Source organism: Cebus imitator, unplaced genomic scaffold, assembly GCF_001604975.1.
Source record: "Cebus imitator isolate Cc_AM_T3 unplaced genomic scaffold, Cebus_imitator-1.0 Scaffold3, whole genome shotgun sequence".
NCBI lineage: Eukaryota > Metazoa > Chordata > Mammalia > Primates > Cebidae > Cebus > Cebus imitator.
Window position 1 is genome coordinate 10,101,884 of NW_016107318.1, and position 18,327 is coordinate 10,120,210.

Consider the following 18,327-nt stretch of genomic DNA (forward strand, 5'->3'; position numbering starts at 1 on the left):
AAATTATCCAGGCACAATGGCAGGCACCTGTAATCCCAACTACCATGGAGGCTAAGGCAGGAGAATTGCTTGTACCGGACAGATGGAGGTTGTATTGAGCCAAGATTATGTCACTGCATTCCAGCTTGAACAACAGAGTAAGATCCTGTCTCAAAAGAAATAAATAAGTAAATAAATAAATAAATAAACTTCTATGGTTCTATAACTTCTGCATCTGGTACATTATATTCAGTATCAGATTGGGTCAGGTCAGTCTAAATCATAGACCTTCCTTGCTTCTCATAATTTCAAACAAAGAAATAGGCTTTAATATAGAAAATTGTTTAAACTAATTTAACTTTATTTAGATTTGTCATCCAAACAGAATGAAAAAGACGTTTGACTAACTTTTAGTTGAAACACACACACACACACACACACACACACACACACACAAATACATACTTTTAAAAAAAACTGTATGAAAATATTGTTTCACATTTGCATTAGGAATGGAAGATGCATCAGTATGTTCATGTTTCCTGAGTTAATGTCTGAAGTTTGTATTTGATGCTGTGCTATTATTCTGTAAAAGAAAATAACACTCAGAACAAAATAATGTTGTCTCTCATTTTCATTTTGATTAATAGTGTTACATCTCTTGTAATTTGCAGGTGTTATTTGGAAGATGGAGCTTCAAAGGGTGCCTGGCTGAACCGGTCAAGTATTATTTTTGCGGGAAATGATAAGTGGTCAGTGGATCCTCGAGTTTCAATTTCAACATTGAATAAAAGGGACTACAGCCTCCAGATACAGAATGTAGATGTGACAGATGATGGCCCATACACGTGTTCTGTTCAGACTCAACATACACCCAGAACAATGCAGGTGCATCTAACTGTGCAAGGTATGTATTTTCAGAACTACTATATTGTGAAAGACTATGCTTAGCAATGTTTAATATTTAGGTATCAAAATGACTAAGAAGCAATTAACAATGCTGAAGTATTTGTTGAAGTAGATTGTCATTGTTTTCATGGGTTTACATTCCTAGATACCAGAAAGTCATTAAGAGTCATAGTGACAGACCAGGCACAGTGGCTCATGCCTGTAATTCTAGCACTTTGGGAGGCCGAGGTGGGTGGATCACGAGGTCAGGAGTTCGAGACCAGTCTGGCCAACATGGTGAAACCCTGTCTCTACTAAAAATACGAAAATTAGCTGACAGCAGTGGCAGGCACCTGTAATCTCAGCCACTTGGGAGGCTGAGGCAGGGGAATCACTTGAACCCAGGAAGCAGAGGTTGCAGTGAACCAAGATCACACCACTGCACTCTAGCCTGGGCAACAAAGCAAGACAAAAAAAAAAAAAAAAAAAAAAAAAAAAAAAAAAAAAAAAAAAAAAAAAAAAAAAAAAAAAAAGAGTCATACAGACATAATGAAAAAGTCTTTCGACTGGCTTTGAATTGAAACACACACACAGACACGTACACATACAAACTTTAAAAAAATATATGCAAGTACTGTAACCACTAAGAAGTGTAATGACTATTACAGGCATTGAAATCCCCACTTACAAAGATCAAGAAATATCCGCTAATACCATATTATGACATTTGTACATGATTCACCTTGTATCTTCCTTTGACTCATCCCTTCAATAAATCTTTGGGAGCCCATGATTGATACATTAAAATAAATATTTGAAACTTACAATAGATACCTGAAAATATTATAACTTTTTGATATATGCATAGTAACTCTTTAAATGCAGTCCTCCAAGCATTCAGATACTCTGTCTCAATCCAGCTTCTGTTTATTTTGATTCCATTCACAATGAAAAGTAGCAGTCTTCTAAGATTTCTTTATTTAAATATAGAATAATTGAGAAATATGTAAACAATGGTTTATATTTGCTTGACTCTCAATAGATCATAAATCATGCTAGCTTTCAATCTCCAGATATAAACAGAATCATCAAATTATTTTATTTATCTTGCATACTAAAATGTAAGAGCATACGTACCCAATAATACAATTGGTTTTCAAGAAAAATGCAATTATTATGCTGGAAGAATGGAAAACATTTATTTTTTGACCTTTTACATCATTTCCTTGTGTTTTATAGATTAATCATGTGTTGGTTGTTTGGAAATATGCACTGTGGAACTGAAAATGATGTTGCCATATTTCTAAATAAAATTAACAACAAATTATATGATAATGTGGTGCCAGAGCATGCATATTTTATTCCTAATAGGAAAGTTGAGTGAGCAAGTCAGTTGTACTGTCTCTAAGTTTACCCTTCAATAAGTCAAAGCTGAAAATTAATTTAGGTGCATAGCTTACGTCTGAAAAAGATTATTAATCTATAACCTTATTAACTGACCTTTTTCCCTTACATCAAGGTAAACTTGAATTCAAACACAGCTTCAATTGTTAGTACAGTAAATATTTTAACTTTTGTGATAAGGTTAAGCTTCTTAATTAAACAATTAACTTTAAGGAGGAAAGCATAACTTGAAAAATAAGTCAGTGGAATTCCTCAATGATTTTTCTTTTCTTTACAGATTATTGCAGACTGTAGAGATGTTCATTATTTAAAAGTGATATATAAGAATATAATAACCTTTTCACCAAAGTCCATCTTTATTCAGAGATTATTCAGGGACTCCAGAGGGTGGGAGTTAGTCCAGCTTCAGAAACTGACATGAGATTATAAGACAAAATGGATTTCTTATGTTATTCAAGCCTAATCCTGTTCTCTTGTTCAGTTCTCTGCCCTTTGACTTGACGCTAAAAGATTTTCATTATGTGAAAAAACTATACATAATATGTGTATATTATATATAGTTTTAACTCAAAACAATAATATGTTTGAGTTACTTAAGATACAGACATTTTGCTTGTACATTTTAAACTTGTAGGTTTAAATGATGTTCCTGAAGAATAAATATATTCCATTTTCCTTATTACATTCTGTCTTGTTCCATATTAGGCCTGTATTTTAAATACCCAGACTATGGGTATTTAAGACCTACATAGGTACATGCTTAATTCTCATAGGATTTTAAAAATAACTTTATAAAACATAGGTTGTTTAATATTGTTTGAGTTTTAAAATCTGCTACACACCTTACTGTAGTACTCTTTTTTACCGGTCATTAGATGCTGGCAAACTTTTGAGCAGTTAGGAATGTACTTATTGAATATTCCTTCAGTGTAATATTTTATTCTCCTAGAAAAAAGAAAAAAAATCCATGTTGCTGTTGGAAAGCATAAGATTGGACAAAATTAAAAGCTAGTAATTTTACAGTATTTATGAACGTAATTACTTATTAGAAGTTGATTGACATGAAGGCAGTTTTCAAATTACATTAATAAAGTTCAGGGAATACATTAATAGGCTTGTCAGTCAATTCAAGTACTAAATAAATGTCATAAAAAGTCAACCCCACATAAGCTACATTTCTTTTCAATGAACAAAAATAAGCTGATGTATACACCTCTTCAGTCTCTAAATTTTTAGGTTGTCTGATGCCCAGGGGTATCAGCATAGTTTCGAAGCATATGCTCTTTGCCTAACAATCTGTCAATCCTTTATTCACCAAGATAAAGAAGCTTAGCAACTGAGGGAAGACTGTATTAATCACTGATGTCAAACATACATTGACTAGTAAAAACAAAGCTCATCTTCAGTTGTTGCATGTACTCCAGGGAAATACTTAAAAAAAAAATCATTTTGAAAAGGGATAAAAAGGAGATATGTTGTCAACACAGACACTTTGAGAAATTTATTAATGCTATTAATTTCTTAGAGCTATTAATATAAATAAATGGAGCGATGGAGGAGGAAAAACACTAAAGTAGGAATAGGAAAACCTGGATTCTAGTCTGGAATTGTCCTGCATAAAGTAGGCAATTATGAAGTCTCCCTGAACTCTAGCTTTCCCATTTTAAAAGGGACATAGACAAGAAAATCTTTGAGGTCCACACTAGTCAAGAAAAGACAAGTGATAAAACAAACAAAAACAAAACAAATTAAAAACAGTAACAAAAATCTCACTTCAATTATTTGCTTTGATTTAATAGGAAAAAAGTATTTAAGTCAAAAAATAAAAATATTTTATAACTTTTATTAAGCACCACACAAACTAATTTTTACATCTAGCTCCTGTTACTCCTACTCCACAAGTACATTTCATTTCTCTTTATATTTTTCTTTATTCAATAGAGCTGAGTAATCTATGTACTCATGAAATTTGAAGAATGTGATAATTTGGAGTCTGACTTTAAGAACGTAGAAATTGGCTAATAGACTTAATATGAAATAAAATTTTCATTACCTATATATAGCATGGTATTGATAAATTAAATTACCTGTTATTCACTGTTTTGAACTATGTGATACAACATTTACTGAGAACACATTTCTTTGTTTATAAGTATAGAAGTGTGTGAAGCTGGAGGACTTATTATGAAGCAAGAGCTCCCTATTACAATACTGTAAAGATGAGAAACATGAAATATGAGCACTGTCCACTTGAATACATGTCAGGGATTGTGCTATGATTAGAATGTGTCCCCCAAAGTTCATGTGTTGGAAACAATTCTGAAAGGAACAAAGTTTGAGGTGCAGTCAAATAAAAGGTGGTTATTTATTCGTAAGCGCTCTCATGAGTTAATATTGTTGTCATGGGATTGGATTAGTTATTGTGAGAATGGGTTTGTTATAAAAGTGAGTTTGGCCCCCTCTTGCTTTCTTGCTCTTGTCTATCTGTTTTCTGCCATGGGGTGATGCAGCACAAAGTCCCTTGGAAGACACTGGCACTACGACCTTGGACTTCTCAGCCCCCAGAAATATGAGCCACACAAATTTCTGTTCATTATAAATTACTGAATCTGGGATATTCTGTTATTACAACATAAAATGGACTAAGATACGGTTTGCACTTTGAATTCTCCATAATGTTTAAGGTCTAGGTTGTATGTAGCACAAATTAGACACTCATAGATATTGTATATTGAACAAACACATAAGAAATGTTTACAGCTCAATCATTCCCTTTCAAGGAAAGATATTCTAAGTTTTCTCTGGTCAGAGTAGAAGGAGATTTGACTAGCGCATAACCGGATAATCAAAATAACTTCTCAAAGGTATGTAACTTCTCCAGGGTATTGTAATTTCCATAGGGTATATAACTCTCCTACAATATTTGTAATAGCTGGAGTGCTATACTTCCCTTATCAAGGGTGGGCTTGTTTCTCTAGATACTGGTTTGTAGTTAGAAGACAACATTCAGGACCCTTTTGAGGATAGCTTCAGCTGCAGAGAGCCACCTTGCCAAAGTCAAGCCCTGCCTAGAGCAGCCAACACCCCATAACGGCTTGAGGCAAGGAGTATTTCCTTTTGGCCCAATGTAGGACAGCTTTGCTGGGCCATTTTAGGTTCAGAACTCCTTATGGGCAGCTGAGGCTACTGTCAAGACTCAGCTGCAGCTCAACTTCTTACTGTATTCAAACCCATCTCCTTCTTCTTCCATCCCTAGGTACTGACCACAAGGATATTTCCTAATCATCATCCTGCATTCTAAATTCCATCTCGTTTGAATCCATTTCACAAAGATCCTAAACTATGACAATATCAAACACTTACCTGTTGCTTAGTCATTGTTTTGAGAAAGCCTTTATAAAGTGAAAAGACATTCAAACATCATTTATTATTAATGTTCTGTTTTATGTTAAAAAGGATTTGAAGTGGCTTATAGAGAAGTATTCAGAACACCAAGATAGATAGGAGGCAAAAAATAAACAAGAGAAGATTAGGATGCATTCAGAGGTGAGGATAGATCATAAAATTTGTAATATGATTTCCATATACTTTCAGAGCATGGCAAAAATTTTAGTTCTAAGATTTTTGAAAGCCAATATGTAGAAAGAAACAGAGTCAGTTATTCACTTCATAGTTCATAGGTTAAAACTTATTTTTCTATGATCCTGTTATTCAGAATAGAGCAGCATTGCTGCTGTGAGCTATCTATGAACATGACTGTGAGGTATAAGGAACATCTCTTTGGTACACATAGCATTGATTCAAAAGGCTTTTACTTATAACAGCTTTAAATATAACCTGAAGTATAGGAAAGTAAAAAAAATAAATAAATTTAAAAACAAATTCAACAAGATGCTGTTTCAATAACAGAGAGATAGCTTTTTTATTATCACCTTAATCTATGAATAAATTTTAGAATCTATCCTTCTTAGGCAAAACTCCACAAATATTATTTATCCCAATTAATCATTGAATAGTAATTCAGCTGCAGGTACTTCAAAGTTATGCTTATCAATGAGTATCTGGAGAGCAATCACTATATGTGGCCAGGTATAAAGCTATATTCCGCAAAGATTAGCACATCTTTGTCTAATGTTACCATCCTTTTGATGAATACTAAGGCCTTGAAGGGGTACACACTGAAAGAAAATACCACACTCTGTTCCAGTTTGAGCTGATGGGCATAAACAGCATTAGAGGACATGGGCCTGCTTTCCCTAAAAGACCAAAGGGAGAAAAAAAAAAACAGTAATGGTGAAAAAAGCAGGTCAAATACTACATACACAGGACAGTTCAAGCCATTGTTCTGCAACAGTGAAAATTTCAAATTTTTCAACAAGTCAAAAAATGAAACCAAAGAGAAATTTTTTGGCATTAACAAAAGTTTTATGGAGCTACTGATGTTGAAACAGTCATTGTCTGGATCTTATTAGAATTTTGGAAGATATGCCTCATTAATTAATGTTGCCCATGCTGGTCTCTAACGCCTAGGCTCAGGTGATCTACCCACCTCAGCCAGCCTCCCTAAGTGCTGAGATTACCGACATGAGCCCCTACACCTAGACAGGACTATCATTATATTCCCTGGGTACTTTATCCAGTAGGAAATATTTAATCTGTTGAATTATATGAAACAGTACTGTTGAGGACTACGGAGATAATGGTCTGATATCTAAACAATTTAGAATAGTTATGCCTAATTTGGGAAACTTGGGAAAAATAAGTTTTTCAGGTGTGATTATCTGAATGTTAGCAAGATTATCTCCCCAAATATACCTTCACAGAAAAATTCAGAATCAAGGTTATTTTCCCAAATGTACCTTCACAGATAAATTTAGATCTAAGATTATTTTCCCAAATATACCTTCACAGACAAATTCAGATCCAAGATTATTTCCCCAAATATACCTTCACAGAAAAACTCAGGTCCACCGTCTGTGCTTATGTGGGGTAAGCTTTTTTAGGCAATGAAATATTGTATAACAATTTAAAAAATTATTGCATGTTTCAGGTGGACATTTTCAGCTTTCTTTTCACGCAATCCCTTCTGACTAGAATTGCTATGGTTACATGGCACGGTATATCAGACCAGATTCTAGGAATTCATTACCTCACTTTTCTGTGAATATATTGACATTCATTAGATTATGGGTTTAGCTACTAAGATTTATAGGATATAAGGTGAATTGAGCTACTTTTAATAAAATTCTTGTTTGAATACAAGCTTGTCTTCCAGAATACACTTTTTAAAAAAAAATCTAATATTTAGAATTATCAAACATTACTTTTCTGCAGTTGGGATAAAAGAAGTAGCAGAAAGAGAAGGTAGATTTCAATAAATAGTATTTTATTTCCAAAAGATTTTCTGCATATATACATGGATCATATTTTCAAAATTATCATATGAAATTTTATATATTGCCTAATGTAAGGTCTGATATTAAAACAATACTATACATCAAAACTGCTAAGATCCATAAAGCACTTCTTACTATACACAAAGGGAATTAGTAAGTTGATAATATTTTCTTAAACATTTTCAATTTTATTTGCCAATGAAAGGTAGGGAAGAGCAAAAGAAAAATCATATTGATAGCCACTGAACATTGTCAGTTTCCATCTGAGTCCTCTCTCTCTCTCTCTTTTTCTATATGAGGAACTTTGTGAGTTCATAGCAGAAAGGGGGAGCACTATTGGGATGTAAATAAGCATCTTTGCTAACTAGGAAATTATACCAGCAAGGAAGGTTCAACTTCAGTGCCTTGGATCTACTCATGAGTAATATGTTGAGTGGGTGGTAGAAGAGGGGCAAACATCAAATAATTATACAGCTTGTGGTCAGTGTTGATGAGGAGAAATGTCGCCCTACTTTATCCTTTTTTTTCAAGTTTTAAACTTGAATCACACTGGCAAGTATTCCATAAAAATGTATCTGGGAATAGGATATATCAAAAAGAAGAAGAATGTTATGTATTATTCATTTGGAGACTAAGGCAGTATTTCTGTTTTTGGTAACACACAGTCCAAAATACAATTTGAAAATAATTTAAAGTAATTATCCCTTTAAGCAAGATTTGCTGCCTTTAAAAGTCCCTTTAATGATTAATGGATATTTATTACAGTTCCTGAAGCACAGAGTTTGATAAGTGTGTCAGAGCTCAGACTGATCACATTTTCATTTTCTTGGTGGTAATTCTTAGTTTTGCATGTGCAATACAGTATGGTTATATTTGTTCCCTATCTAGGAGTATATTCATTTTTTCTTAAAAAACAAAGAAAATAACTGTGTAAGTAATACATGTCAAATCCCAGTGCAATGTACACTATCACTATGAAAATCTCTATAAATGAAAGATTACCAACCTCTAGCTGGCCCATTTATGTTAAAAAAAACACTGCAAATAAAATCTATGTATGGTGAAATAACTTATCTTCTTGGAGTCACTGTAATGGGATTTGATCTATAAAATAATATTTCTGTTCTCGTTCCCAAATCATGTGTATAATTAAGACATCACTATAAAGGCAATTAGGAGTTTACTGTTTTCATTAGTTAAATGCCAAATGACAATACTCCTTGTAACCTTTATTTAAAGCAAAGATAAAATTTAGCAGGAGAAAATTTGAATCTACTAATAATACTGTTTATTGTATGATCTGTAGTAGAAAATAAGGATCAATCATATGTAGCACCAGCAGGAAAATGGACACAATTAAAACTGGTGGCAAAGCTTAGTTTGCAGAATCAGAGTGAGGCTATGCTCCAATATCTCTCTTCCCCCATACTTTACCACTCACCCCTTCAGCATCTTCTGGTTAGTAATCTGGCAAGAGTAGTAGAAAGACTCAGGAAAAATGGACCATGCACTTTCACTAAGTTGTCAGTTTTGTAACCCACATTGGTAGGTTTGCATTTAGACAAGTATCTCTTAAACACTTTGTGGTCATGAACCCATTTGAAAATCTGATGAGATTTGTAGACCCTGTCTCTGGAAAAACACACATACCTTTAATATGCTACATACATCTTTACGTGAGTGCAGGCTTATGAATTCCCTAAGTCTATTTGTGTGCTCCAAGTAAGATCTCAAGTCAACTTCATGAGAGTGATGACTAGGTCTTAAATTTTTTTTTTTTTTAACTCCTAACAAGGAAAGCGTCTGACAAGTGTTAGAAACAGTAGAGTTTTATTGTTTTTATAAAGACACATATTTCTTTCTGCCTAGCTTTATGCCAGTTGCTTGGCTGAAACTGTGACTTAGTATGTTGATGCTATCTTTCAGACCACGAATGCTGACATAAGAAGAAAAAACATAAATTAAAAGGACTAATTAGACATTCATGACTTGCATTGCTTATTTTTATTTGAGGTCAAAACATTCTTATCCTCTGCTAATTTCCATGTTTTCACAAGTGCAGAATAGAGAATGCATGTTGTAGTAAAAAATAGCAAATGAGACACCAGCATTCTACAAAAAACATTTTATCCTAGCAATGTTATTTTGAGAAAAAAGTATACTTTACATGGGACAGAGTTAGCTACAAGGCTATAGCCAAACATTTCTAGCCAAACCCAAACAAGAGTTTAACATTTAAAAAGAGCCCACAGTTGCACAATTAAAATTTTATCTCAGGTATTTTGATCATTCTTTTAGGTTTTGACTTGAACAAATGGGTGGATGGACACCTTTTAAAATGAGATATTGAAGACTTCAGGAGGCACAGATTTTGCGGCTATTTATTAGTGGAGAATAGAGAGATACGTTGTCATTCACTGTGCTTAGGACTTGTTCATTTAAGCAAGTCCCTTTTAAAAGAGCATGCAAGATGACTTCAGTTTAAGTCAATAAAGACTTATGAAGTCTCATTTTAATTCAATACCAACTATGTGCAAATAACTTTGCTAAATGCCCCACATGCATTCATTATGCCTTGTGGTAGGCCAAATGATAGTTTTCAAATGTGACTACATCCTCATCTCCAGAACCAATGAATTTGTTAGGTTAAGTGACAAGGAAAAATGTAATCTGATCTTAAGACAGGGCTAGCCTATAATCCCAGCACTTTGGGAGAACAAAGCAGGAGTATTGCTTCAGACCATCCTGGACAATACAGAGAGACCCAATCTCTACAAAAATATTTTTAAAAATAGCTCCTGTGGTCCCAGCTACTTTGGAGGCTGAGGTGGGAAGATTGCTTGGGCACAGAAGGTGGAGGCTATAGTAAGGGGTAATCGTGCCACTACACTCCAGCCTGGGTGACAGGACAAGGCCCTGGCTCAAGAAAAAAAGTATCTATTATCTTAGATTATCCAGTCAGACCCAGTGAAATCACAAGGGCTCTTAAAAGTGGAAGAGGAAGGCAAAAGAATGGTCGGAGGGAGCTGACTGCTGATGTAGACCAGACTGATGTGCTGTAGGAAGGACTCAACCTACAATTGCTGGATTTAATGATAGAGGAGGGGTACCCTGAGCCAAGGGATGTGGAAACACTCTAGAAGCCAGAAAAGTCAAGAAAATGGATTCTCCTCCAGAAACTCCAGAAGAGAATTCAGCTCTGCCAACACCTCGAGTATTGCTGAGTGAGACATGTCTACCCTAACAGATATGTAAGTTACATTTGTGTTGTTTCAAGCCACTAAGTTTGTGGTAATTTGTTATGGCAGCCAATAGGAGAACTAATACCATCCCAATGCACATTCATACATATACACACTCTAAAATAAAGATACCTTTATATACATCTAGAATAAGTTTTTTAACCTCAGTATTACTGACAGTTTGGGCCAAGGGAGAGAGAAAAAAAGAGAGATTGTGTGTGTGTGTGTGTGTGTGTGTGTGTGTGTGTGTGTGTACTTGTATGTGTGTGTGTGAGAGAGAGAGTATTGCTGTACAAGTGTAGGATGCCCTGGCCTCAACATATGGACACTAGCCATATTCCCTGTTTGTGACACCGAAGTTATTTGTTCTCTGGGGTAAAAATCACCCCTGATTGGAAAAAAGTACCTAAGATTAATGGGAAAGATATTATGCAGTAATTTTTGCCTATCTGATCTCAAAGCTATTCTCTGCACCTCTCTTGCTATGCTCTGTGTTACCTCCACACCAGCAAGTGCACCCCCAGCCAACTATGTTTTTTGGTTTCCAGCAGGGTTCACTCAATGGGAGACACTAGTAAGAGAGCGATTGTAGACAGGAGGAGGAGAGAAATCAGGCTATTTTCCTCTCTCTTATTCTCACAGGTAGTGTCTCCTGCAAAGCCTTTTAGTTCCTTGGCTCCAGGTTCCACTGGACAGCCATCTTCCTACTGGCACAGCTCACACTGGGAAGCCACATGTCCCCATGTCATAAGCCCAGCTGCTATTGAACAGCTCTGACCTGTGGGCTCTGGCAATGAGACCTGCTTGCAAAACTATTAGTCACTTCTTCTTGTTACAAATCTCTGAGGCCCTCTCTTTTATGTGTTTTGGCTTCATAGACTTTCATCACGTATGTAAAAAATTCTTTGTATTAGACCAACCTTTTTTGGAAATACAGTTGACCCTTGAACAACATGAGGGTTAGAGACACTGACCTCCTACACACTTAGAAATCTGCATATAACTTTTGACTTACTCGAAACTTTACTAATAGCCTACTATTGACTGGAAGCCTTACCAAAAACATACATAGTCAATTAACACAGTTTGTGTTATAAAATACATATGTATATGTATGAGCCATGTGATGGTATTCTATATGTATTCTTATACTGTATATCTAAAAACATAAATGTATTCTATACTGTATTCTTATAATACCAATACACTAAAGGGAAATGGTGTTAAGAAAATCATAAGGAAGAGGAAATGTATTTAGTATTCATTAAATAAAAGTGGATCATCATAAAGTTCTTTATCCTCATCTTCATAATGAGTGGGCTGAAGCAGAAGAAAAAGAAGAGTTAGTCCTACTATCTCTGGTGGCAGATGTGGAAGAAAAATCCAGGAGTACCTGGACTTTTGAAGTTTAAATCTGCATTCTTCAAGGGTAAACTGTACTAGATTGGTTTCTATTTTCCTGACTATATCCCGACTGATACAGATCTTTTTCTTAAAATTTCAAGTGGTTTTTAGTCGTAAATATTCCCAAAAGACAAGCATTTAAGCTCTATCCTTTATGTAGGTAACCATTTTATATAATGATAATTATTTCCTTATATTCTAGGAAAAATATGTCTCATTCGTGAATATCAAAAGCAAATTTAAAAACAATTTTAAAATTAATTACACATATGTTGGGATCTCAGATTTATTAAACTAATTATTAGAAAGTAAGATAAATTTGGGAAAAGCTAAAAATATGCATAATTATTAAATGCTGGCATTTATGTGCGCCTTGGGCTTCTCTTTATTAGCTTTTTGGGTGCAATTATCATTAACATTTCAGTTGCATCCTTAATGAATATTAGAGCTACAAATACACAATGGCATGAGTGAATATAGGAATCTTTCATTACCACACAGACTGAAACTTTAAGAAAAATAACCCACAGAGAGGCTGTAGAGCTGTGATTGTATATTTACCCTGGGAGCTATAAGCTGTCTAGAAGTATTCTGAGCTTTGATTTTTACAGCTGCACCTGTACTGGGTGGAGAAACTAGAGAAGAGCAATTTGGGCCTCTTCTTCAGTAAACCAATTAACAGAGTTTGGACACTAACACTAAAGCAACTTAGCCACATTCTTTGAGCATTTGCATTGTGCTAAGTATTGTTGTAAGTGTTGAACAAGAAAGATCTACAAATAAAAATTAGTCTTTCTTTTCAAGGAGCTTACCTATCAGCTGGGGGATACTAACTTGGTAGCAAATGAGGGAACTAACGTTAGGTGGGGGCTAGGACAAATGTATATGTCGAGCACATAAGGAAGGCCCTCTTTTTCTGGAGGAACATACCCAACTTTTGGGGTGAAGTAGTGGATAGGCTCGAGGTTTAATTATAAGGCAGGAAGCGATAGCTATAGTATACTGCTTGGAAGTTACTCTTAGAGTACATAAGTCATTCAGAGCTCAATGAGGAGCAACCTCGAGTCTCAGCAGGTACTGGATAAGTAACTAGAAGTATAAACTCACATTGTCTTATTCCATAAAATGGAATAACAAAGGTGGGGAAGGAGTAGGAAAAGGACAAGCTCTTCAGGTGAGAGTAATGGCCCAATCAGAGCATTGTCATTAGATGGCCTTTAGAAGTGGTACTGACAAAGAGATGCTCAAATGTACAGCTCCTCAGAGATGAAGATGTCTTGGAGGTGGTTTGAGCATGGAAGAAGCAATGGGAAGCAATGGAGGACTCTGGGGAGCAGCTGTAGGAGGCTATAATTGCTGAGCTCAACTGCTGACTGGAGCCATTCAATATTGAGAGGAGCAGCTGCAGAGAGCTTAAGCAGGGAGCCCTGGAGAGCCACAGTTGGAGCATCCCCAGATTAAGAAGCTGCCAGGGGAAGCAGCAGTTATGAGCGTCATATGTGGAAACTTCAAAGTTATTCAGTTCCACCACCTCTGCAGCTGGCAATGGTTAAAACACAGTCTTATACATATGAAAAAATGGTGAAATAGTGATAAGATTGACAAAATATGTTTGAGATTTTTAAATACAGTTTTCCTCAAACTTGGACATAGGCTTCCTTGGCTAATGTGGCATTACTTTTGGTTATTATTTGTTTACTGAGGAACAGTTTTACCCTAAAATAGCTGTTATATTGGCCAAATCAAGGAGACTTGATTTTAAATTCAAGGATTCGCTAACCAAAAAACCAATGAGAGTACATGCAAAATTTGGTACTTTTTGATATTTCTCCCCTGGAAAGAGTGACTATAGTTTTTATCCTGTTCTCAAAGTTCCTTATGCTAATAATAATAATAATAATAAATGCTAAGACTGTTTGTATTAGGAAGACAGAAAAGTTTAGCTAATAGAGAATTTGTTAACATCTGTTATCAACTTATCCACAAAAGATGCTGTTGTATAACTGATGAATTTAAGTAATTATCACATTGAATACTGTCTAGCATTATGAGGCTGTCATTTTCAAATATTGTTCAGGATCACAAATCTGGTATATGGGTGATCCCATCTGCATCTTTTTGGATCAGCTTGGTTTGATTATGGAGGAAGATGGAAGCAGCATAATAGATGTTTTATTTGAGTAAAAATCGATTATGATGTTAAAAACTTGAGGAAGCTAATCCAGCTGGAAAATTATTGCATTAGTCCACCTTTGAGTGAGAGCTGAGAACTAATACTGATCCTGTAGAAATGGAAGGAAGATGGGGAGGTGGAGGTATTCACTCAAATTGTGAATGTGAGCACTGTAATTTTAAAATAATACTGTATCTAGTTATATTTTTGTTTTGTTGAAATCTCGTAACACTGCCAATTTTTATCAAAATCACTCTATCTGGAAAAATTCTATGTGGATTAAGCCACATGGGAATCAGTTACCCTGGCTTAATAGATACTTCATTGCTGTGGGTTTTAATCGATAAACTTGACCTTCAAACTTTGCCGGTTATACAATCTGTTCTGGGCAAACAATGAAATGATGTGAAGTGAATCATGCTTTGAGTATATTAGTGAATTGGGGTTTCAGTGACCAAGAATGAAATGTCAGGATAACAACACAAAGAAAAAAAGCTCAGTTTTTAGGTTCAGCGTACTTGATTTTTTGTTTGTTTGCTTGTTTGTTTGTTTGTTTGTTTGTTTTTCAGTACAGCATACCATACTCTGGTTTAAAAAGAGAATTTTACCGAAAAAGCAGTGTGTGGTTTTCAAGGTAACATAAATTTACCCTTGAAGCCTCTGACCTAGTAAAGACTTCTGGAATAGTTACTTTAAGCCTGCTCTGAACAAATAAAAAATTGCTCTCAAAGGTATTTATTTAGCTAATGAAGATGTCTTGCAGACCATTTGAACAATTATTTGAAAGCAGAAACCGTTGCATGGCTCATCCATCTCTCATGGAGAGTTGCTAGCTTTGCACACCTTGGAGTGTTTTTTTGTTACCCAACTCCAAAGGAGAAACTGTTCTACTTTCTGAAACTTGACATGTGGTTGGAATTACTGCAAGGCTTTTGAGCTCCCAGTTCATACAGCCCACTTGTCTTTGATAGTATGATGTGTTCCTCTTTTAACTTTGCAGTAGAGCACACAGCAGTGAGGTCGTTCTTAAAGGCAAACTAACTCAATTTGTGCTTTTTGAAGAGTCGTTTGCTGTTCAATTTGGCTGCCTCCAAAATATGCATGACTTACTTTTTGCATTTGCATGTAGTTTAAAAAAATTGGTGTGGCCTTATCAAGATAAAAGAGAGAGAATGTTTTCATCTCTGGACCCTTCAAATTCACGGGGACTTCATGGAATGTACTGACACCCTAAAATATGGAGTTAATCAAATAGAAAGCTATATATTTCAGAAACAAATTTACCTTCTGATTTGTTTCTTCAAGACAATTGAAGAGGTCAGACTTCTAGTTCATCACCTTCTGAAAGAATGGGGGTGGTTATACATGTTATTAAAATGTTATATTACTCTTCAAAGATAACTAAACATACCAGTTTAATTTGATATGTTCCATAATTTTCCAGCTCTCTCCTTGTTCCACTGAGGTATTTAACATTCCATAGCATCACTATAACGTGATATTCATGAGTAGCCATAGGTACCCAGTGCACAGGCTGCTGTGCTGAGTGTGACCTCTATTCTCTCTATTACATAAAACAAGGAGCATTGACATACATGGAGCTATAGAGGGCATATACGTACACAGGAAACACTGAGAAGAAAATGTGACACCTACCTCTGCCTTTCTGTTTTTTCTAGACCCAGAGTTTCAATCAAATAATCAGAAATTGCCATCACACACAGCCCCATGGACTTCTGTTGCTGAGCTCAGAATAAAAATATTTCGTATAGTTGACTAAAAAATGAGGCCTTCTATTGGGAATAGTCTGTCTAATGATAAGTTAGAGTACTGTGCACTCAGAATTGAAATATCTCTAGGTTTTGTTGTTGTTGTTGTTGGTGTTTGAGACAGTGTTTCACTCTTGTTGCCCAGGATGAAGTGCAATGGTGCAATCTCAGCTCACTGCAACCTCCGCCTTCCAGGTTCAAGGGATTCTCCTGTCTCAGCTTCCCAAGTATCTGGGATTATAGGCACACGCCACCACACCTGGCTAATATTTTGTACTTTTTTTTTTTAGTAGAGTTAGGGTTTCACCATGTTGGCCAGGCTAGTTTCAAACTCCTGACCTCAGATGATCCACCCACCTCAGCCTCCCCAATTGCTGGAATTACAGGCATGAGCCACTGTGCCCAGCTTGGTGTTTTGATCTCATTATTCTACATATATTCCTTATATTTTCAGCATTTCATGATGTACAGGTATTTTTTAAGGATCTTTATATTATGTAGAACTTTGCTGTCAAATTGTCTATTGCTTACTATCCTGATGATTAGTAAGGAAGAACATAAGACATTTTGTTTCCGAAAGGTTTCATCTTGCTTTTCACTTAATGCTTTATATTTTATTTGACTTTTAAAATTATAATATTAATATACATCAAAACATCAGGTGGCATAAAATGAACATTTAAATAAATGATACGAATTTAAGGATATCTCTGTATGAAGAAGTGTAGTCAGAATGGCAGGAAACCCCCACTGCCAGATTTCCCCCAGAGCAACAATCCTTCTGCCCCTCTCTTCTCTCTATTGCCCAACCTTACCCTGGGGATACTGAACATTTTGCCATTCCCTTAAAGAACCTGATGTGTCACACCTCTGTATATTTGTTCTTTCCTAAATAGAATTAATCATTTCTTCTCTGAACACCTCTGAGCATTCTTTTTGCTCTCCTATCATAGTCTGTTACTATTTAAAGTATCTATGTTTCTCAATAAAAGGTAAACCACATGAGGGCACATAATATGCTTATTTATACTTCTCAACATATGGTATCTTAATGAATTAATTTATGTTATTATAGCTGATATGAATCAACTAATGGAACCATGTTCTGTGGAGAAAATGGCTTCTCCTGACTTATGGTATTACATAGGCATACACATTGGAAAGGATGAAAGTGCTGGAGTAAGACTCGTTGAATCTGGGCCTTGGTTCTGCCGCTTAGGAGCTCTTTTAACTCAGGATTGAGACCCTTCTTAGTTGATGGGAAGCTTTGTGGAGAATGAAATCCACATTATAGAATTACCTTCAAAATTAAGAAATGAAAAGTGTTAGGAACTGGACACAAAGTCAGTACTCAATAAATGACACTGTTATTATTATATATAATAAATATCTTTTAAGAGGTTTATATGTGTGTTCAGAACCCGATGAAAAGGTCAGTTATTTGTTTTCACTCCTCAATTTCTCCTTTTATTTATCACTCTAACTTCTTATTTAATAGATATGTCAAACAACATTGTTGTAAATATTAGCTGCCTATTTCTCCAACTTTCTATTTTTTCCATTCTTTAGTGATGACAGCACAACATAGATAAATGCATATGCCAAGCCATTTTTCAACTTTGTAATGACATAAAGGCTTCTTATTGTATCTAAATATGTTCAGATGTCACTTAACCACTTTGTTTATTGGAATTAATGAAATTCTTGCTAACTTTTTTATTTTTATTTTAGTCCAATCATCTCCTAGTGTGACAAAGCATTAAAAAAAAAAGACTTCAGGTCGGGTACAGTGGCTTATGCCTGTAATCCCAGCACTTTGGGAGGCCAAGGCGGGTGGATCACGAGATCAGATGATTGAGACCCTGATGGTGAAACTCTATCTCTACTAAAATACAAAAAAATTAGCCAGGTATGGTGATTCATGCCTGTAGTCCCAGCTACGCGGGAGGTTGAGGCAGGAATCGTTTGAACTCAGGAGGCAGAGATTGCAGTGAGCCGAGATCATGCCACTGCTCTCCAGTCTGGTGACAGAGCAAGACTCCATCTCAAAAAAAAAAAAGGGGGACTTCATT

The 18,327-nt window shown here is 35.4% G+C and overlaps 1 protein-coding gene across 1 annotated transcript in view; it reads left to right on the forward strand.

The window, feature by feature from the left end:
- The window catches only part of NEGR1 (neuronal growth regulator 1), a 909,650-nt gene that overhangs the window by 370,164 nt on the left and 521,159 nt on the right, over nt 1-18,327 (forward strand). The window contains exon 2 of the mRNA XM_017530454.2: nt 654-886. Coding sequence (XP_017385943.1) covers nt 654-886 — 233 coding nt within the window. The remainder of the gene's footprint in view (nt 1-653; nt 887-18,327) is intronic.